This window comes from Alexandromys fortis, unplaced genomic scaffold (genome assembly GCF_014885135.2).
Source record: "Alexandromys fortis isolate MF-2015 unplaced genomic scaffold, M_Fortis_MF-2015_v1.1 scaffold_80, whole genome shotgun sequence".
Lineage (NCBI taxonomy): Eukaryota > Metazoa > Chordata > Mammalia > Rodentia > Cricetidae > Alexandromys > Alexandromys fortis.
In genome coordinates this window covers 6,872,978-6,895,530 of record NW_026068174.1, presented here as the reverse complement: position 1 = coordinate 6,895,530, position 22,553 = coordinate 6,872,978, and the positions used below count along the sequence as shown (strand labels likewise).

Below are 22,553 nucleotides of genomic sequence, written 5' to 3'. Positions count from 1 at the left end.
TGCAGGCATACACACAGATAGAAGATTGTATACATAACAAATAAATAAATATTTAAAAAAAAACAAGTTGCTTGGGCATGAATGTATGTGGGTTCTTGGGGATAATTTATTTTTCACCTGTAATTCATAAAATATTTAATCATGTAAGGGAAAAGGGAAACATGCAGGTTTTTACCTGCATTCATTGTAATCATTTACTTAAAAGGTAGAATGTAACCACATTTTAATTTTTATATTGCTTAAAAGATTTTGCTGGGATATAGAAGCTGTAAGAGAAAAAATAAAGAAGAGAGAAGGAAGTCACTAGGAAATAGAGAGAAGGAACTCACCAGGAAGTAGTAAGAAGGAAATCATCAGGAAAGATGCAGAAGGAAAACATCAGGAAAGAAGAACAGAACAGAGAAAGAATAGAGTAGTACTAGCAACAGAAAGAATACTAAAATGAAGGTGAGCTTTGGTCCTCAGCAAAGGCCTCGTGTGCTCTACATTTCCTCCTCAGTTTTGCCTGACCTGCTGCAGGGTTACCACGTATCAGCACCCTTGGTGAGATCCTGACACGGTGTGTGTGTTTCCCTTTTTCATCAATCCCAGAGAACTAAGTTTTATTCCCTCAGAAAAGTCAAGATGAGTAATTAGTTGGCCAATTCCATGGCTCCCCTTCAATTCCTGAAATGCTGAAGGCTGGTCCTCACAGCAGCACTGAAAAGCAAGTTAGGGAGGAAAAGGTTTATTTGGCTTATACTTCCACATTGCTAATCATCACTGAAGGAAGTCAGGACAGGAACTCAAACAGGGCAGGATCCTGGAGGCAGGAGCTGATGCAGAGGCCATGGAGGGGAGTTACTTACTGGGTTGCTTCCTCTGGCTTGCTCGGCCTGCTTTCTACCAGAACCCAGTACCACCAGCTCTGGGATGGCACCACCCACCATGGGTTGGGTCCTCTTCCACTACTCACTAAAAACACCTTAATGCTGGATCTCATAGAGGCATTCCTCAACTGAGGCTCCTTCCTCTCTGATGACTCTAACTTAGGTCAGATATTGTTGGATTCCATTTACATGGCATACCTAGAAAAGGGAAATCCATGGGGAAAGATTATTAGAGGCCCAAGAGGCTATGGGAGCTTCTGCTTAATGGTTAGAGTTTCTGATGGGGGTGAACAAAACAGAGAGCAGCCATGCTTGGCGGCTCTGCATACGTTCTATGAATTTTCCACATTAATAATGAACTATAGCAAATGATTCTGAATAGTATAAAGAGAGTTAAAGCAGATTAATTACATTGCATGTGAATTTAAAACTGTTTAAAATATAATGATATAGGACTAGTAAGAAAATCTAGATGGTAAAGTCTGATAACCTGAGCTGGATTTCCCAAACCCACAGAAAGGTGGAAAGAAAGAGCCAACTCCACCCCTTCTGACTTCCTTTTTTTCCTAAGATTGATTGATTTATTTATTATGTATACAACATTCTACCTCCATGTATGCCCGCACACCAGAAGAGGGCACCAGATCTCATTACAGATGGTTGTGAGCCACCATGTGGTTGCTGGGAATTGAACTCAGGACCTCTGGAAGAGCAGCCAGTATTCTTAACCACTGAGCCATCTCTCCACCTTCCTCCACCTTCTGACTTCTATATGAATGCCATAGCCATACCCTGGACTTATAACACACACACACACACACACACACACACACACTGGTACAAAATGGTTTTTAAATGTAGTGATATTTATGAAGAAACAAAAGTTATGTCTTTGTTTAATTCTTGGATCAGAGTTGTGCTGTGCAGTCCAGAGGGCTTAAATTTGAGATTTTACTTCCTCAGCCTCCCAAGTGCTGGGTCACAGGCATGTGCCACTCTCCACCCTGCCTGCCTCTATATGCCATATTTGCTAACCAAATTTAGCAAGAATTTAAAGAGGATCATAAATATATTCCTTAACACTTAGCTCTGTTCTCAGGTGAAATTAAGAAAAAAAAACTATATTCAAAGATTATATTTTTAAAAGGGTAATTTTTTAAATACCAGTTTTTCTGGGAGGTTGAAGCAGAAGGATCACAAGTTTGAGGTTTGCCTGAACCACATAGAGAGATCCTGCCTCAGATTCACAGACACGCACACATACACACAATACACACACAAGTTTAAAGTCAGACTGGACCACACTCTCCAGTCTCTCTCTCTCCCTCTCTCTCTCTCTCTTTCTTATACACACACACACACATTTGAGGTCAGCCTGGATCACACAATCAGCAGCTGAAGCATTACTGCCACTTCTTAACCTGAGTAGCCCAGCAGTGAGGGGTGTATAAGATACGTTCCTTCTCATCCTCACCACCCTACAGCAGGCATTGTCTTCATGGCTCAGATGAAAACCTGGGGCAAAGGCCGGCTGTGATGACGCGCAGTTTTAATCCTGGAACTAGGGAGGCAGAGGCAGGCAGGTCTCTAAATTCAAGGCCAGCCCAGTCTTTAGACAGCCAGAGATATAGAGAAAACCTCTCTTGAGAGAGAGACAGAGAGACAGAGAGACAGAGAGACAGAGAGAGAGAGAGAGAGAGAGAGAGAGAGAGAGAGAGAGAGAGAGAGAGAGAATATGAGAATCGGGGGCTGAAAGAAGCAGCATGTCCTACAGCAAAAATAACAAATTCAAGACACACTTTCGTGTGAGCAGGCCACCATCCACTGCTGCACTGGCAACAGTGCCCGGTGACAGCAATCCTGTGAGGACTGAAACAAATGCTCACAGAGGAAAGAGGCGATAGCTACTCAGATTCCTCATGGGCTGTCTGAGAATGAGGGTTTTACAGGACAAAGGGCGGAGCTCCAACGAGGCAGCAGATGTGTCTGTGAAAACAAACAAAACAGCACCACCAGGATAGGCCAAGTACGGTGGCCTTACCTGCAATCCCAGCATGTGAGAAGCTGGGGCAGGAGGACTCAGACCAAAGCCAGCCTGGGCTACTTAAAGAGACCCCATCTCAAAACACCAAAGAGGAACAATGTGCAATCAAGCTTCAGGTGCAGTAAGAGGATATGTTGCCGTAATCAAATTAATCCCAGCTACACTACAAGCTAATCAAGAACCTTTGCTTCGGCTACAGCTAAGTGTTCTAGAATAGTCACATGGATTCGACTTGTCAGCTAAAGACCCTCAGCCACTGCACCAGATGTAAGAAGTCCTAGTTAGGGAATGGCAGCAAGGCTCAAGCAATATGAGGGACACTATGCTTACAGAAGGCTGACAGCCAGACTGTTCCATGAATCAGTGTTGTCTGCATTCCAGAGACATGTTCAGACCACAGCAATGTTAGCCTGAAAACATTTTGAAAAGCACAATACAAAAAAGAGACACAGATATACAGATAGACAGACACACGCACACACCAGAAGGTGGAGGCAGTTGCTATGGTTTTCACCTGTAGTCTCAGCTACTAGGGAGGCTGAGGCAGAGAAATGTTCAGCCATTCTTAGTTACTAATGGGAAATAATAGCTTAAACTTCAAAACACTTATCATTTTTAAGGTGGTATATTTAGGAGGAGAAAACAAATAGCAGTTATTTATTTATTCATTCATTTACTTATTTATTATGGACAGATTCTCAGTACGCAGCCCACACTAGCATCAATCTCATACTCCCAAGTGCTGGGATTGCAGATGTGCATGGGCATGCCCTGCTGGCATGATGTGTGCTCGTGTATGTATATGTCCTTTAAAACTATTGCCATTTACTTCCTTAATTAATTTTTATCAATCAATGGGCTTAATTTGTGGTAGTTTGAAAGAAAATGGCCCCCACAGGCCTATAGGGAGTAGCACTATTAGGACATAAGGCTTTGATGGAGAAAGTATATCACTGATGGTGGGCTTTGAGGTTTCAGAGGCTCAAGTCAGGCCCAGGGTCACTCTCTTCCATCTGCCTGCTGATCCAGATCCAGAGCTCTCAGCTCCCTCTCCAGCACCATGTCTGCCTGCATGCTGCCTTGTTTCCTGCCATGATGATTATGGACTAAATGTCTGAGCTGTAAGCCATTCCCAATTAAATGGTTTTTTTTATAAGAGTTGCCACGGTCATGGTCTCTCTTCACAGCAACAGAAACCCTAATTAAGACAATTTTCTTCCTAAGAAAGAATGAAAGAATTTATAAACTAAAAGTGGTAGAAAGTAGGAGCTGGAGAGATGGCTCAGAGGTTAAGAGCATTGCCTGCTCTTCCAAAGGACCTGAGTTCAATTCTCAGCAACCACATGGTGGCTCACAACCATCTGTATGGGGTCTGGTGCCCTCTTCTGGCCTGCAGGCATACACACAGACAGAATATTGTATACGTAATAAATAAATAAATATTTTTTTAAAAAGTGGTAGAAAGTAAAACATAAACACTCCTACCATTTCACTGTTGAGAACAAACTCAGCCACATACAGTAGAGCCTTAAACCCAACCTGGTTCAGTTTGGGAAACACTGTTTCTGTTCTAATACTTGAATTAGATGAGGTGCTAATTTTTGTGATGAAAAGCAGTGAATATTTTCTCCCTGGAAAGTAACACACTTTTCTGATTTGGTTCATGTGTCTTCATGATATCCCTATGACAAGTGAAGTATTATTAACTGCCTCTTCTAGAGAAAACAGAAACAGAATGATTAGGAAGCATGGCCCTGGACCAGTGAGGTGTTGCCTTGCCTGACATTCTAGCATTTAGGAGGCAGAGGCTGGAGGATCAGGAGTTCAAGACTAATCTGGGCTACATAGTGAGTTCTAGCATAACATGGTCCATAGTGTGAGATATTGTCTTTAAAATAGGGGGGAGGGGCTGGAGAAATGGACCATAGTCAAGAACTACACTGCACTTCCAGAGGACCTGAGTTAAGCTCCCAGCACTCATGTCAGGAAGCTCACAACTGCTTGCAATTCCCAGAGCACACACGTACACAGACATACACATAAATAAAAATAAATCTTAAAAAAGAGAAACAAGCAATCAAACCAACACAGAGAGAGAGAGAGAGAGAGAGAGAGAGAGAGAGAGAGAGAGAGAGAGAGAGAGAGACAGACCTGGAAAATAACCAAGAACAGGTAAGAACCATATGTTTTCTGGGCCTGGCACTTTAGACTGGAGTCAAGATGAGGAGAACAGAAGTCTCTGTTGGCAAAGCACATGGCTCTGAACCCAACCTGTTCCGCTTTCTCATCTACAGCTTGAGTGAAGAGAGAGAGTACACATGGCAGGTTTGATGGTGATAAAATGGGAAGCCTCTGAGATTACAAAGATCTTGATAGGTTGAAATGATCGGGTAAAACACAAGGTACGACTAAGGGTGGGACACAAAGCCTGGTGCAGATTTTAAAGAATCTACTGCACAAATAGAGAAGAGAGTTAAATGAGGCTTGTATGAAAAAGACCTGGGGCAGTGGTGCAGAGCGCTGGGCCACAGATGTGTTTGGTTTGGCCTTTGTAGTGTTTAGGAAAAACACCAAGCCAACATTTAAGAGCTAGAAGAGGCACAGAAAAACCCAGATTCCTGGCTTCTCTTGAAAAACTGATAGATCTGGCAACTGTGGGTCTACATTCAGACCTGACCACAAGTGGGCTACAGTCGACATGTGGCTGTCCCGTTGAGCCCTGGCATTCACTCTCCCAAAGGAGACAGCCATGAATCACATACTCTGCTTAGACTGCTTCCTTATCTTCAAGGAAGGCCATCCTTGCAACCCTCAACATGAGGGCTGCAGGACACTGACAATCAGTGAGGTCAACAAGGTGATGTGGCTGCCGGGAAGCCTATGAAACCCCCAGGGAGCAGGAGAACAGTATCTTCAGGGGTGCCACTTAACTTCTGAAGAGCTGCATCCCCCACCCCCAGAGAATCTAGAAAAATCACTGTCTTCCCTTCAGAAACATGCTTATCCATATAAAAATGTAGTTAATTTCAGGGTATTGACAAACCCGATGGTAACAGAAAGGAGTTATCTGAATGAAACACCTCCATCTTCATCAGGCCAGGTGTGGCTGCCTGCTAGACTCCATCACCCTCACCTGAGAGACTAGCTGGTCTTCCCAGCCATCTGCCTGGAATTCTGCCACAACTGCACATGGCTTGAGGATCTCAGGAGGAGGCAGAGAATAAAGGCTGGTGACGTTTAATTAAAGTGGTGCTTCAACATATGTTGCTATGGGGAAGCCATCATCTGTGTTGGATGAAGACTTTCAAGTGTGGATGCTTTGGGTCACCCACACTCCTGCCAGTAAGCCCTCATCCATGCACTGTACATAAATTCAATTAACTCATCTGTTCCCCAGGGTGAACTCTGGGGACCTTACGAGGAGGGGTAGATTGTGGCCCGTGCCTCCCCAGAGAAGGAATTCTCACAACAGGGAGATAGAGCACTCCTCTGCATGTTCCCACAATGTCTATTCCTAGGGATCACACATTAAAGGGGATGCGGACAAACCCCATTCAGAGCAAAGAACAGAACAGTGAACGCTCTGGAAATTACATCAGAGTTAAGGAAGTTCAGGATGGCTATGTTAGAAAAGGAACACGACAGTCATTCTAAATGGAAGAAGCTGTAATAGGGACAAGGATTAGGTGTACCATGGTCCAGCTGGCAGAACTGAAACTGATGAGGGCCACAGCAAATATACTTCCCTATTCAGTTCAGTCTAAGAGAGAAGTTTATTCCAATTAAAGCTGAACACATCTGGAAGAGTGTGTTCTGTGGGCCGATGCAGCTGTCATCTCCCCATCTCACATATATCCATACTTCTGCAGAATCAGAAACTGTCAGAGAAGCTATCTAAAGTATTTTCAATTGGGTGGAAGCTCACACCACAATTGTCTACAGCTTTTTCCACATGTGAATTGCAGTGAGCAGAGGCACTGGGGAGGGTGGTAATAATTCTGTCCCCTTCCTAAACCTCAGCCAGACTCTGCTCAAAGAAACAGCCATGCTGTACCCAAGCCGCACAAAGAAACAATAGCACAGGCTGACCCGGCATTGGTGATTCTCAGTGAGCTTCCTGGGAACTGCTCAAGCTTTGGCCCCTTTTGATTTCAGTGCCAGCCTTTCCCTCCCCTAACCTGCTCTGAAATTCACCACTAGCTACTTTCCAGTTTTCTGCTTCCATTCTTGGGAAGCTGCATGAATTTCTGAGCACATCAGAGCATGAACTGGCTCGCTTTATCCATACATTTCCAACATGTGAACATCGAATTAAGGTTTTGGACTGATGATCTCAACAGATGAAAATGGGGAGGACTAAGTGCCACAGGAACTTTGTAAGAGCATTGTAGTTTAGTTAGAATAGGTCACAGGCTAGATCACTACATGCTGGCCCACAGGAGAGGTGGTCAACAACCAAAGGCTCTCCAAAATGTTTAGTAAGCAGATTGCTAACCAAGCAGCTGGTATTCCAGAAACTAAAAAACAGCCTTATTGGATCTTCAATTTAAAAATCTGTCCAATTATTTATGTGCATATGCCTGTGTCTATGTGTAGGTTTGTATAGGGAGTGAAGTGCCCACTAGAGGCATCAGATTCCCCACAGTTGGAGTTATAGGTGGTTGTGAGCTGCCCAAGTTGGGTACTAGGAACCTCAGGTCCTCTGAAAGATCAACAAGCACTCCTAACCACGGAATCATCACTCCAGCCCATGATTTATTTATTTATTAGGTATTTATTTCCAAGACAAGGTGTCATTATGTAGTCCTGACTGACCCAGAAACAGGCTGGTCTTGGATTCAGAGATCCTCCTACTTCTGTTTCCTGAGTGCTGGGATTAAAAGGTGTGCTACCATGCCCAGCCCCAAACAATAAAAAAAAAAAGTGTTCTCAGGGTTGGGGAGATGACTCCATTGGTTAAAGTTTCAGTGAAGGGACATGAGGACCTGAGTTTGACCTCTAGCACTCCCAAATGTATCTGTGACCTCAGTGCTGGGGAGGTGGGTATCTGAGGCTTGCTGTCTAGCCGGCCTAGCTCAATCAATGAGCTCCTGGTTCAGTGAGAGGACCTTGCATCAAAAGCAAGACCACTATACAGTAGTACACACACACCACACACATGCACAACACATACACCAACACAAAAGAACATTCCTGCTAACCATGTCTTTTACAAGGCCTAAGAGATGGCTCAGCGGCATGAAGGCCTAACGAGCTAAGATCAATACTGGAACCCACTACCCTCCTCCACAACAATAAATCCTGAAAATGTCTTCTAAGAGCTTGTGAAAGGCATGTCTGGAGGCATGAACCTGTAACCCTAGCACTTGAAAGGTGGAAGTAAGAGAGTTTTAAGGCCAGAAAGTATTGCATGAGACCTAGTCTCAAAAAAAAAAAAACAAAAACAAAAAAACAAAACAACAACAACAAAAAAAAAACAAATAAAAAAGCAAACAAGCTCAAAGAAGACCCCACAATGTGCAATAAGGCCGAATGCTTGCTTTACACAGGTTGACAAGCTGCTCAGGGGGCTGCAGAGATTCCATCTAGGAAGGGAAGCTTCCCTTTGTTCCCACTGCTGCTCTCCTGAGTGTTCTCAGCCTCTGAAGAAACAAGTTCTGAAAGCAAACTGCTCATGTTCCACGGAAGAGGGGAGCATGGGACCTCCTGACCTATAAAACCCAATATTCTGGCATATCCATAATCCCCTACTTTGGGCTGGTCAGCTGGAGACTCCCTTCAGCAAGCCACCCGCTGGAGTCAAGCTGTCATTCCTAAGAGCTGACAAGGACAGAACCAAGCGCACTCTGCTGAAGAAAGTCTCCACTTGAGCTGGCATTTCAATCTGCTGGAAGAGACAGATGGAGGGGATGACAGGAAAAGTGATTATTTCTTCTGGGCTTCCTCTCTGTCTGGATTCTAAGGAGACAACACAAAATTCCATCACAGACTGAAATGCGATCTAAACATTCTTAAAAATGTGATCTTGCTCTCTGAAACATGAGCTGCCCGGCTGACAACCTGTGACCCGTTTCCAAGGGAAGGTGGGGAGAGGCATTCCTGAGGCCTACCCCTTCTGGGGCTTGCTCCCCATTGCTCCCCCATGCTGCTCTTTCATGTCTCACAAGTTAAAACGTAAGCAGCTAGGACATGTACAGACATAGCATGACCCAACAAGAAGTTCCGATGAATCACCAGCTCTCTTTTCATGTTCTGAGGACCTTCAACACCTGGGACTCTCCCAAGTGTTTTAAGGTTTCTGCAAGCCCTTCTAAATGTAGGCTGAATCACAAAATACAGCAGTGCTATTCCAAGCAGCAGTAAACTGGGCCTATTCACACACAAACCATGGGCTGGATATGCAACTTGGTGATAGAACTATGCACAGTTGCCTAGCATTCAGGAAACCCCAGTCTTATCCCGAGCACTGAATACCCCTCACCAAATCAAACTTTATACCACCTAAAGCATGACTAAAATGAAGCTTTTGCAGCCAAGGGCAAAAGTGTTTGTCTATTCGCAATGAATGATCTAAGACATACCAAATGTTCACTGCAGTTGCATGAAAGACTGCCTGGACTCAAGTGTAAGATGAAAACGACGGTTCCTGCTTTCAAGGAGCCTACAAAAGAGCCAAGGGGCCGAGAGCTATTCATTAGTAAGTTAAGGGAGACCACGGACTCAGGAGGCCAGGCACAGCGGAGGGCTGGGGGTGACAAGTGACAAGCAGAAGTACACACATCTGTTTCTCCTCTGCAGATGAAGAGAGGGTCAGATTAAGGTCAAGTCTCCGTGGGCCCAAAATTCTGAATCCTTTGGTGTTTTTCAGATGGGATAAATAAAATAGTATGAAAAAATTAGCATTTGAGTTAGCCCTTAATGCGTAAAGTTTTGAAATTTAAAAACTGGAAGAAAGGGAGACAAAACCAAACCAAAAAAGCCCACTTCAGGCCTTAGTAGTGAGAAGTGATTATTGATCTGACAGGTCTGGATTCCCTGCTGAGAGGCAAACTTGAGAGGGATTGTCTAGATCAGACTAATAAACCAGGAAGACCCACCCTAAATTCTATGGGCTGCGGTGCTAAACTGAATAGAATAGAAACTGAACTCAGTAACAGCACTGACCCCTCTCTGCCTGACTGTGGATGCAGTGTGACTCAGTTCCTGCTGCTGTGGCTTCTGGGTCAGGATGGACTGGATCCCCTCCGACTGGAGTCAGAATAATCCCTTCCTCCCTTAAATTGTTCCCTGTTGGGTGTTTCGCCACAGTAGTGATAATGAACACAGGACCAGAGAACTACACAGGCATGGGTCAGAAAGCAGGCGGCATGTGGCAGAGCAGGAAGTTTTCCTTGCTTAGAACAAAGGAAGAGACAGAGTTGGAAAAGTCGACGGCAGCCTCAAGCAGCAAGTAAGGGAACGTGCCCGACTTCACTGGCATGTCAGAAGATAGCGTGTTCTGAGAGGCCAATGCCACGACCAGACATGAGAAATGGAAGCTAATCAGCACAATGAGGGAACCTTCCTCCTCTCTATACTTCTAAGGTCCTATTTACATGGGACCTGATAGACGAGAACAAAGTAGTAAACACTAAGATCCTGGGAGAGTCCAGGAAACAGGATGTCTTAAGGAGTTAACACAGCAAAAGACTGCGGTGATGAGAAAAAGGATGAAGACGGGCTACATGCTGACAGAAAACAGAAGAGTATGTCAAGAGGGAAAAGAATGACAGCCATAAAATGTAGGAAAGCAGAAATGGATAAAACTAACAATGGGGCTGGGGCAATGGCTCAACAGGTAAGGTACTTGGTTCTCAGGCATGAGGACCTGTGTTCAGTCCCCAGCACCCATGGAAAAGCCAGGTGCAGCAATGCACACTTGCCATCCCCGCACTGGGGGTGCAGAGACAGAAGGATCTGTGCGGGCTTGCTGGCCAGTTTAGTCAATTGGTGAGCTCAAGGTTCCGTGAGCTGCTCTGCCACACAAGGGGGCTGGAAGATGGCTCAGCGGTTAGGAGCACTTAATGCTCTTGAAGAGGACCCAAGAAGCTGGCAAACACGGCTCTGACAGGTCTTGCCCTTCTCTCCCATCCCCTCTGCCTGTTTTAGATAGTTAGGTTACATTCCTGGAGCTAGTCCCTTCTTTGGCCACTTCCTTCTTCTGAGGCTAACTACCAAGGTCCAGCAATCAATGTATTGAAGTCCAGCAATCAAAAGCCCCCTTCAACTCATTTAATTAAAGTACCCAATCAAAATTAAACACTTCATCCTGACACGGGGCTTCCCATTTTACCTTTATAAACCACCATTTGCCTATGGGCTAAGTCTGTCTCCTCTCTATCCAGACAGTTCTTTGTCTTTCAGGACAAATACCCCTGCCCTGTCTCTCTTGTTCCCTTCCCCTTCTCCCTTGTCCTCTATCTCCTGTTTTTGTCTCGTTTCCTGCCCTCTGTCCCTCTGGGACAAATAAATCTTAGTGCTGAGAACTTGGTTGTGGGGGTCTGGAGCTGATACTCTTTCTTTCACTGAGTCCAGTTTCTAGCACCCATCTGGTGGCTTACAACCATCTGTAGCTCCATTCAAGGGGTTGACACCCTCTTTTGACCGACACATGTGCACCAGGTACATACATGATGCACATACGTGAGGCAAAACATTCATGCACATAAAATAAAAATATAAAAAACTTCAAATAAATAAAAAGCAACAATAACAACAACAACAACAAAACCAACTAAAAAATGTAAGAGTCAAGACACCTTTGAGGGCTGGAGAGATGGCTCAGTGGTTAAGAGCATTTCCTGCTCTTTCAAAGGTCCTGAGTTCAACTCCCAGCAACCACATGGTGGCTCACAACCATCTGTAATGAGATCTGGTGCCCTCTTCTGGCCTGCAGGCATACATGCAGACAGAATATTGTATACATAATAAATAAATATTAAAAAAAAAAAAGACACCTTTGAGCCCTTAGCAGCAGGAACGGGGGTGTTGCCGCTGAGGAAATGTGTACCTAGAATAGGACCCTGTCTTACACTCTAACCCTGAGCAGTCTAAGAGCTGTTTTCAGAAGTTGTACTACACTATACTGTACTATAAACTGTCACAGAGCTGGTCACGGCAGGCCGCAGTGGGAGGACTGGGAGTTTGAGGCCAGCCTCGGCGATACAGTTAACACTGTCTCAAAATCACCAAGGACTGGGCCGTGGCTCAGTGATCTAGTGTGCACAAGGCCCTGAGTTTGATCCCCAGTGCTACAAAAAGCTGAGGAGGACAAACGAGAGGAGTGGACATCCCAACAGTGCACGGCTGACACCGCAGAGGGGAAAGGCGCTCTCAGCACTGCTGCCATGACGGCCACCTCTGACATACAGACTCCAGTAACATCTGCCCTTGGGAGGGAAGAGTACCTCCTCTCCACAGGCTTCTTCCCCCCCTCACCCCCTCACAACAGTCGTCTGTAGTGAGGAGGAAGGAACTACACCACACTGAAATAAATGAACGTAGCCCTGCTGGATGGTGGGACAGGCATGAGGAACCATGGCTGCCTCACATCAACATCCGCAGCAATCAAACTAACAGACAAAAGCAGGGGCTAGAGGTAGGCCCAGGACATAGGGCATGTCATGTCTGTGAGGGTGAAAAACTAGGACCCTTCCGTTTGTCCATTATAGCCTGCAGGTTGCTGTTCCTGAGTGAGCTGTGTATTAATACATGGTCTGGTCTGGAGGACACTGAGTGAGAGATCATGGCTGGCCTGGAGATACTACCCTTGTCATGGTGAGGCTTCCTGCTATATATGGACAGACTAATAAAGTGCAAACAAACTGAGCAACATTTTGGTCACGTGGGGTTTTAGTCTCTATGAAATTGAGGATGGTAACTAATGCAAAGGGATGCGTCACTTACTTGCCTTCCATCCTGCCCCACATTTGTCTGACCTCTTACAACAGTCCGGATATTGTCATCCAGTCTCCTGGGGAAAACAAAGGTAGGATACAAGTCATTCAAACAAACTCAACTCTGGGTAAACCAAAAGAAACAGAAAATCAGTAATTCACTCATCAACTTTCGCTGATTGCAACTATTTAACACAGGAAACCACACGAGCACAGGCAACAGAAGAATGAGGCCTCAGACCAGGGGGCACCACAATACAAGAAGTCACCACAAGTGCAGACTTAGGATTATCTTTGCTTAAAAACTGGTGAGTGAGTTCATATTCAGAAGCTGGCTGAAAGGACCGATAAAACTCTAAATGGTTTTTCACAGAGTAAATCAGCAATGACAAAGTTACAGATGTTTTAGAGAAATAAGCTAGCAAATTCAAATTAGCAACCGCAAAATCCCTGCTTTGGTGACCTTAAAGCAGTAAAGAGCTGGTGTAATTCATGCAATCAGTGCTTGGTCTTCATGCCCTGATGTGCAGCCTGTCAGAGGCAGATCTATGGCTTCCGGGATGTCTTTTCCCAGGGGCTCAGCAAGGGCTTCTGCGTGGCGCCTCCACCAGAGGAATTTCTATCAGCCGGTTTCATTTTGCACTTGAGGAATCTATTTAAGGTATGGTAGCAGGAATGCAGGAAATAGCTAGCTGACAGGGCTCTCTGGATTGCCAGGATGTTTCTACTTTCTATATAAACTCTGGTAACTTTGAGGTCTCTTCTAGTCATTACAGCTGAAGCCAACAAAACAAGGCTTTTTTTTTTTTNACAGGGCTCTCTGGATTGCCAGGATGTTTCTACTTTCTATATAAACTCTGGTAACTTTGAGGTCTCTTCTAGTCATTACAGCTGAAGCCAACAAAACAAGGCTTTTTTTTTTTTTAAATTTACTTATTTTATTATTTTATGTGTGTGAATGTTTTGCCTGCATGTATGTATGTGTACCATGTGCAAACCTAGTGCATTTAGAGGTCAGAAGGTGTCAGATCCCTGGGACTGGAATTACAGATGGTTGTGAGTAGCAATGTGGATACTGGTAACCAAACCCAGGTCCTCTGCAAGAGCAACAATTGATCTTAACCCCTGAGCCTTCTCTCTAACTTACCCTGTGTTTCCTAAGGCACCACTAGGACAATACATTTATAGGTCAGTGCCCTATACTGAAAGATCTAAAGAATGTTAGGAAAACAAACTTATCTTCCAGACTCAAAATGAATGTTTTCCATTTTCAAAATGAGTTTTCTCACCAAAAATCAAACACAAATAAGATGGACGTGGTGGCACACACCTTAATTCCAGCATTCGGGAGGCAGAAGCAGGCAGAAGAAGCAGGCAGTGCTCTGAATTGGTCTACAGAGTGAGTTCCAGTACAGCCAGGGACTTCACAGAAAGATCTTGTCTCAATTAAAAAAAAAAATCTCCAAAATATATTTGAAGCATACTTAGATAATGAAAATACAAATTCCTAAACCTAGACCTGGATAAGCCAGAACAAGACCACTGGGCAGGAAGAACCTGATGATAACATGGACAGTCTTTAATTCTGGACCACATTCAAGTCAACCGGCAAATCCAGTACCACTGTTCCGGGTAACTAACAGGTATAACCCCATCTCCAATTCTGAGTCATAGCACTACAAAAGGTAGGCCTAGTAAAGAATAAAACTATTAAATATTGTAGAAAAGTTGTTGCCTCCTTTGAAAGTTAACTTTTTCTTCTCCTCCTCCACCTCCTCCTCTTCTTCTTCTTCTTCTTCTTCTTCTTCTTCTTCTTCTTCTTCTTCTTCTTCTTCCTTCCTTCCTTCCTTCCTTCCTTCCTTCCTTCCTTCCTTCCTTCCTCCTCCTCCTCCTTCTCCTCCTCCTCCTTCTTTTTTTTTTTTTATTTTGATAAGGTCTCATGTATCCCAGGCAGGTCTCAAACCTTGAACTTCTGACTGTCTCGCCTCTAGCTCCCACATGCTAGGACTAGAGGTGTGTGCACCCACTCCTGGTTTATGGGTTTGTGGCATGCTTAGGACTAAATCCAGGGCTTCATGGATGCCGGGTTAGCACTCTACTGAATTACATCGCCAGCCCTGATGAACTGATTTGTTTCGTTTTGTTTTAAAACAGGGTCTCACTGTATGGTCCTGGCTGGCTGGGAACTCCCTATATAAAACAGGGTGACCTGGATCTCAGAGATCCCCTTGGGTTTACTCCCAAGTGCTGGGGTGAAAGGTGTGCACCGTCACAGCCTGTCTGAGGACCACTTTTTTAACAGTCTGTTCCAGTTTCCTTCACTGTGTGTGGGAAGTTAAACCCTGGCCAAAGAGCTGAGCTCCTTGCCATAGAGTTTGCATGAAAACCACAAGAAATGATTATTTTTAAATTTGAGATTTTAGAGCTTTCATCAAAAAATGTGATTCAGATATGAATAAATTAACATGCTTTTTTAATTAACAATCATATGGTGTTACTTACCTTATTTTCAGTCTAATTTTGTTCACGACATCGTCTATGTTTGCCAGAGACTACAATGAAGAAAAAAGAGTGCTGGCTGTTAGTCTACTTCCTGGGGTTCTCTTTCACAGGGAAATAATGATACCTCAAAGTTTAATCTTGATCCTACATTTAATTCTTTAAAAAAATCATCCTATTTTAAAAATTGACTTTGGTTTTGTGTATCTGTGCACATGTGTGTATGTACACATGCATGTTTGCACAGCCTGTGAGCACACAGATGTGCAGTCTTCCTCAGTCATTCTCCACCTTACACGTTGAGGCAAGGTCTCTCACTGGACCCAGAGCTCAGCAATTCATCTAGTCTTCCCTTCTAGCTTGCTCTGGAGACCCCTGTCTCCACCTCCTGAGTGTTGAGATTACTGCCATGCTCAGTGTCTACATGAGTTCCAGGACAGACAGCGTGGCAAGAGAAACCCTGTCTCAAACAAACAAACAAATGACATACCTCTCTATAATACGTTACCCTTCACTAAAAAAAATAAGTTATTTTTATGGATGTATATGTGTTAGGAAAATGTCTGGAAAACCATATACTGTAACATGCCAGTGGATGGAATCTAGAAAATATGAATTAGTAGCTTAAGGGAAGGAATAATTTCAATGTTTCTTCTTTTTGCCTCTAAGTATTTGCCTACATTCTAATTCAGTTAGAATGACTGTCACAGAATAGTAAAACAAATGGACCTAGAGAGAAAATGTGGTGCAGTGGTGCCCCCTGGTGGAAGATGGAAAGGACAGCAATTTTCTAATTTCCCTTTCTTCTCCAACAGAAACTTTCTCAGGAGGAACTATGCTTATAAATTGCTTCTGGCTCTCTGCTGACAGGAGGAAGCCAGAAGCCTTCCAGGAACAGACCTGAGGCGCCACAGTAGTCTATCCACATCTCTCCTTTTAAGCCAAGGTTTACTCTCAACTTTCAGAAATCCAAGAGCAGTCAGAGAGAGAAGGTGAAATTCAGAAAAGAAAAGCTGCTTTAAATGGGCAATCCAAGGCAATGGGGGTGAGTTTAATCCTATTGTTAGGTTCATCCCCTCAAACTGGGATGTTTGTGACTGGGTGTGATTTAAATCATCATCACTGTAGGAACAGCCAATGAGTTGCCCAGGACCTCGTGCCTGGCCCACCTCTGCCACTGCTAACTCGCTAAAGGGAAGCTCTTCAACCTCCCTGAGTTTCTAAAAGGAAAAAAAAATGGGTATAACAGTTCCTGGCCTACTAACTCCGCTGGAACCCACTCTTAAAACAACAACAATGACTGTCTCTTGAGTGCTGGGATTAGGTGTGCATATATTCTTTAAAATATTTTTATATTTTAATATAATATACCATATTATATAAAATATATACTATATTATATTCAGTATATATTCTTTCTATTATGTTTTAAAATGTTACTGTACATCTGCATAATTATCTTGGGTGATTCTTAGAAAACAATGCTGTAGTTTAACCAAGACCTTCTTGTCTAAGGACTATCACATTCAAGAAATATGTATAGTCTTTAAAATATTTTGTAGGGGTGGGGGGAACTGGAGAGATAGCTCATCAGTTAGGTGCCCTTGCTGTTCTTCCAGAAGACCTGAATTCAGTTCCCAGCACCATGTCAGGCACCTCATAACAGTCTGTAAATCCGGCTCAAGGAACTCTGACAACCGCTTCTGACCACTGCAGGCACCGAGCACACATAATATACACAGAGACACACATACATGTATAAATAAAAAATAAACAATATTAAATTTATTTGTGTGCGCATGTGGACATACGCACAAGTACCATGGCTTAAGTGTAAAGGTCAAAGGACAGTTTGTGAGTCTGTTCTCTTCTGTTATGTGGGTCCTCAGACTTAGTGGCAGGTGTCCTTCCCTGCTGAGCCTTCTCACCAGTCCATGTATATAATCTCTTCTCTTCTCTTCCTCTGTCTCTCTCTCTCTCTCTCTCTCTCTCTCTCTCTCACACACACACACACACACACACACACACAAGTTTTAAAAAATGTTTTAAAACCTGGTTGTGGTAGTGTATGCCTTTAATCCCAGCACTCAAGAGACAGAGGCAGGAATATCTCTGTGAGTTCAAGGCCAGCCTGGTCTACAAATCCTGTTCTAGGACAGTCAAGGTTGTTACACAGAGAAATTCTATCTCAAAAAAAAAAAAACCACTACCAACAACAATTTATGTTAGTACTAAGGGGCTGGAGAGATGGCTTGTGATTAAGAGCACTGGCTGCTCTTGCAGAGGACCCAGATTTGGTTCCCAGCATCCACACTGGTGGCTCCCCACATCTGTAGCTCTAGTTCCAGGGGATCCCACACCCTCTCTCAATACTGTCTTCTGGGTTCTGACACATGTAGTGTACTTACATGCAGGCATAACACATATACATAAAATAAAAATGTTTTTAATTAGTATTTAAGAAATCTGAATGATGGCAGTTAGGAATTTGTCATCACACCTTTCTAAATCAGGGACACTACCAAAATTAATATGGTTTATATACTCATGTATAATTATGTATATGGTGGATAAAATTATACATTATAAAATTGTTTTAATTACAAATATAAAACATTTATAAGGTATTTAAAATTGTTAAACATATACATGACCAAAAATCTAGACGGTAAGAGCATGCAGTGAATGCAGGCTTCCGCTTGCCCTGTGCTGCCCGACCGCAGCTTCTCCACTTTCGCAGTCTGAGTAAAGAGCACAGGGTAGACTGCTCCGCGCCTTTTCACTCAGCCACGTGCTGGGAGGACACTCCACACCAGTGATACTGACTGCACCGCAGTGCATTTCTTGAATTTGATAGTCCTGAGACAGGAAGGTCTTGGTTAAACCATAACACTGTTTTCTAAGAGTCACCCAAAATAATTATGCAGGTGTACACCTGCATTTTAAAATCAGAGGGCTCAGCAGGCAAAAGAACTTGCTGTGCAAGCCTGCCAAGTGTGATTCCCAGCCCCTCCAGTGGATGGGGAGAATGAACTCCAAAAGCTGTCCTCTGACCTCCAGGAGCACACTGGAGCAAATAAGCCTGCACACACACGCATACAAAAATAAATAAACAGCAAAGACCTGGAGACAAGGCCCATTGACAGGAAAAAGATTAGGTCATAAGGGCATATTTATCTGATGGCCCTTCTGCCATCCCTAGAAACACTGGACAGGCAGGTTAGAAGACAACAAGGACCTGGCAGTCCACGGTCATCAAAAGAACAGAAAAGAGGAGCCAGGGCATTGCTCAGTGGTAGAGCACTTGGCTAGCATGCATGAAGTCCTAGATTCAATCCCTAATTCTCCCGCCCCCTTTCTCTGTCACTCACTCAAAAAGATCCTACACTTCATTAGCTGATAAACTCACAGTCTTCCTATGAACAGGCATGAGGGAGAGGAAAGAGTGCTAACCTTTAGTGTGGTCACTTCACAGAAATTCTTTTCCTTAACCCCCTGAGCTGTATGAGGCACACAATCCTCCTCCAGGTTGGTTAATAAAATTCAGGAAGTCGATCTGACAGGACAGATCTTTGTCTAAAGTTGTGGAGATCTGATTCTATTCACTGTTCATACATATCTACATCAATATTTAGATACCAATAGATCGGATAGACAGGCAGACAGATCCATCCTTGGGCTTGTTTTAGGTGCTGGTGCCTGGTGCACACTGAGCTACACCCCCAAGGCATGCTACCTAGGTGCACTGATTGCCCTTCCTTTCCACCAGTGTGTGAGGGAGCTGACAAGCCCCAAGTTCAGCACAGCCTTCAATGACGTGGGAGTCTTCCCTGGAGCTGGAGGAAAGGCCCGAGGGAATGCAGCGACTGCACACATCACTGGAAGATATACATCTTCTCTGACCATTCATCTGGTTTGATGGTAATGGGGTTGTACTGCTGAATGTATCCATTACTGAAACGCATTTCCTTCATTCTGATAATCCAGGAAAATGGCCGTTTCCTTGGGAAGGTGTACTTGCTGTGCGTATTCCGTCCTGCTCTTCTTTCTAGGAAAACTGATGCTTTAAGATACGAATCCGGGGAACTTGTCACCTGGGGTTTGTTTGTTCTTTTTTTTTTTTTTTCCTTTTCTCTTTTTCTTGATAACAAAGACTCAGAGCATCTTGAGATCAGTAAAACTTCTCTTTTTGTAATTATTTTTTTAGACATGATTTTGCCATTAGACAAGGCTGGCCTTAAATTCATGACCCTCCTACAGTAGGGTTCCAGGTGTGTACCAGAGTTAAAATGTCAAAAAAGTTTGTTTATTTGGTTTCTTTATTTAATGTGTCTGCATCTTCAGATAAACTTCTCTCCTCCAGCCCCACCAAATTAGGCAGAGGAAGCACTTTTACTGAGTAAATGAATGAATGCCTTTTACCTACATAGGCCTCTACTTAATCCCTTCACGCACACACTGGGCAGCTCCATGTCAGGTTGTGATCTCTCCATCCAGCCTCTTCACGAGGCTCTCAGCATCTCTGATGGTCTCTGCATCACTCCTCACTTGTCCTCCGGCTCCTCCTGTAGAATGACCTGCTTCCCTGTCTTCCTGCCTTTACCTCTGGCTAGAGCAGTGTTTCACTAGACTGCCACAGGCCTGCTCCTCTGTCTCTTAGGTCTCGGTGTAAGAGGAGCCGCCTCAGAGCTAGCCTTCCTTTAGGCTCTTTTAAAAGGCCCCGTCCATGCCACCATGTTTGGCAGCTACACTTGCTCCCAGCAGATCGTCAGCCATACTGGATCACTTCTTGTTGATTTATTCCTTGTCTTCCTTCCCACACTGCACCCCGTGAGACCAGAACTAACGTGCATGTTGCCCATTTCTCTCTAGTTTCTTAAACAGTCTCCAGTACCTAGCGTACTCCATAAATGACTGGGAGTTGGGCTGGCTGGCTGAATAAATGAACCCTTCGAGTAACGGCTGACAGCTCCTGGTTCTGATCTTCCTAAGAAAGCTCTTGACTCTGCACCACACTCCAGTGTCCCTTCCACTTTGATCACACACACCTCGGTGGCAACGATGCGTTCCCGTGCCCAGAACAGTGACTGACAGCACATGACAGCTGCCCCAGTAAACATCTGCTTAGTGAAGAAACGAAAAACCCAAAGTCATCTGTCACCCAGTGCCAGTGAGGCAGAGGCAACAGGAGCATTCTGGCTATACAGTGAAGACCATGCTGGGCTATATTAGACCCTGTCTAGAAAGAAAGAGAGAAAAAGGATGGCAGGAAGGAAGAAGGGAGGGAGAGAAGGTGGGCGGGTGGGCCAAAGTCTACCTGGTCTTCCCTAAATTTTCTGGCTTCTAACTCTGGATTACTGTAAGAAAACCCCATCTAGGCAAATCACACAAGAAAATATAAGCAAAATGTCTACAACTTTACATTTTAAATGTTGCTTTGTAAGTTGGAATTTATCCTGCCTGCCTTGCTCCCACTTTTCCCTCCTATAAGTCCCCAATTTATAACACAGACTTCAGTGAGGGCTGAGGGTGCCAAACTTCTCAAACTATGCTCAGCAAACAAAGAACCCCATGCTACTTGGCTAATTGACCCAGTTAGTTACACCTGAACTTAAGTGATTTGAACTTAATGTTATTTGTTTATCACACCAATCACAACACACAAAGCCATCAGGAAGAAGGAAAACCTAAAGCTGTTTACTTACTTGCTCTGTTGGAAACAGAGTATTGATGTACTCAACGGCATTGAAGTCAGCTTGATCAAGAGGATCCTGGCTTGGAAATACCTACGTAATAACAGAAGGGTATTGATTAAAACCATGTTGGACACCACAGATAAGCACAGGTCTATTTGGGCTTTTTTCGTTTTGGTTTTTGTTCCAATTAGAAGGAACAGGACCAGCAAGATGACTCAGGAGCAAAAGTACTAGTCAAGTAAGCCTAGCAGCCGGAGTTGGATCCCCAGAATCCAACCTCACAAAGTTGTCCTCTGACCTCCACATAAATGCTATGACATGAGCACCCACACATCACATCACGTACACACAGAGAATACTACTAAAACAAGGGAATAAAATTATAAAAATAGGGGATTCAAAATTCAATCTTTGTATTAAACAGCAGGTTCTTGAAAACAAAACAAAAACAAAATTTCACCTTTTTTTTTTTTTTAATTTTTCAAGACAGTTTCTCTGTAGCTTTGTAATCTGTCCTGGAACTTTCTCTGTAGACCAGGCTGGCCTCAAACTCACAGAGATTCACCTGTCTCTGCCTCCCAAGTGCTGGGATTAAAGGTGAGCACCACTATTGCCTGGCCCAAAATTTCCAACTTTTTCATTTTATAATGCTTCACATACAATGGATACTCAAGAAAATATGGGACACAGGTATTGAGGAAACATGAGAGGAAAAGCCACAGAAGACAGGGGCCAAGAAGCATCAAGCAGTGCCGGCAACCATCAGAAGCAAGAAGAGCCAACGCAAGAGTCTTTCTGAGTCTTCTGAGCAAGTACAGGCCTGCAGATGCTGTTTTTTTTGACACTGTTTGTTGTTTTGGTCTTTGAGAGATGAACTATGTAGTTCAGGCTACGCTGCAACTCATTATAAGGCCCAGGCTGGCCTTGAACTGGTCCTCCTTCCTGCCTTAGCCTCCCAAATACTTGGATTACAGGGGTATGCTAGAATGCCTGGCTCCTGCTAATATTTTTGATTCAATATTTCGGACTTCCAAAACTGCGACAGAAAAAAAAAGATATATACACACACACACAGTTGTATGTCAGAAGAAACCAGTTCTGGGATGAGGACACGATGACTTCATTAACACCTGCAGTGTTGGGTATTACACACGGAAGATTGCAATGTCAGCCCTCCCACAGTAGAGGACACAGAAACCCTCTCCTGGGCAGCTGCAGTCACGTGAATTTCACCGGTCACTGTTTTCTTATTTATGTCTGTGCAGTCACACGTTGTGTCACAAAGCCTGCAGCCCAAGCAAGGGGCATTCAGGCATTCAAGGTCACCGTCAGTTACACAGCAAGTCGGAAGTAGCCTGAGTGAGTTATAGGAGATTCTGGCTCAAAAAGGAAGGGAGGGAAGGAGAGAGGGAGAGAGGGAGGGAGGGAGGGAGGGAAGGAGGGAGGGAGGGAGGGAGGAAAGAAAGGACTCTCTTTTGATATAACTCTCTTTTGATATAACTCATCCAGA

At 44.1% G+C, this 22,553-nt stretch overlaps 1 protein-coding gene across 4 annotated transcripts in view; it reads right to left on the bottom strand.

The window, feature by feature from the left end:
- The window catches only part of Vps53 (VPS53 subunit of GARP complex), a 128,596-nt gene that overhangs the window by 96,330 nt on the left and 9,713 nt on the right, over positions 1 to 22,553 (bottom strand). For 3 of the 4 annotated variants that reach the window (XM_050128799.1, XM_050128795.1, XM_050128798.1), the window contains exons 2-4: positions 21,053 to 21,133; positions 15,351 to 15,400; positions 12,859 to 12,925 (exon numbers count right to left, since the gene is read on the bottom strand). Coding sequence is in view for 1 of the 4 variants with exons in the window: in XM_050128795.1 (XP_049984752.1) it covers positions 12,859 to 12,925; positions 15,351 to 15,400; positions 21,053 to 21,133 (198 nt within the window). In the remaining 3 variants the exon portion in view is untranslated. Of the gene's footprint in view, positions 1 to 12,858; positions 12,926 to 15,350; positions 15,401 to 21,052; positions 21,134 to 22,553 lie in introns of those variants that run through there. The other variant, XM_050128797.1, reaches the window with a different exon arrangement.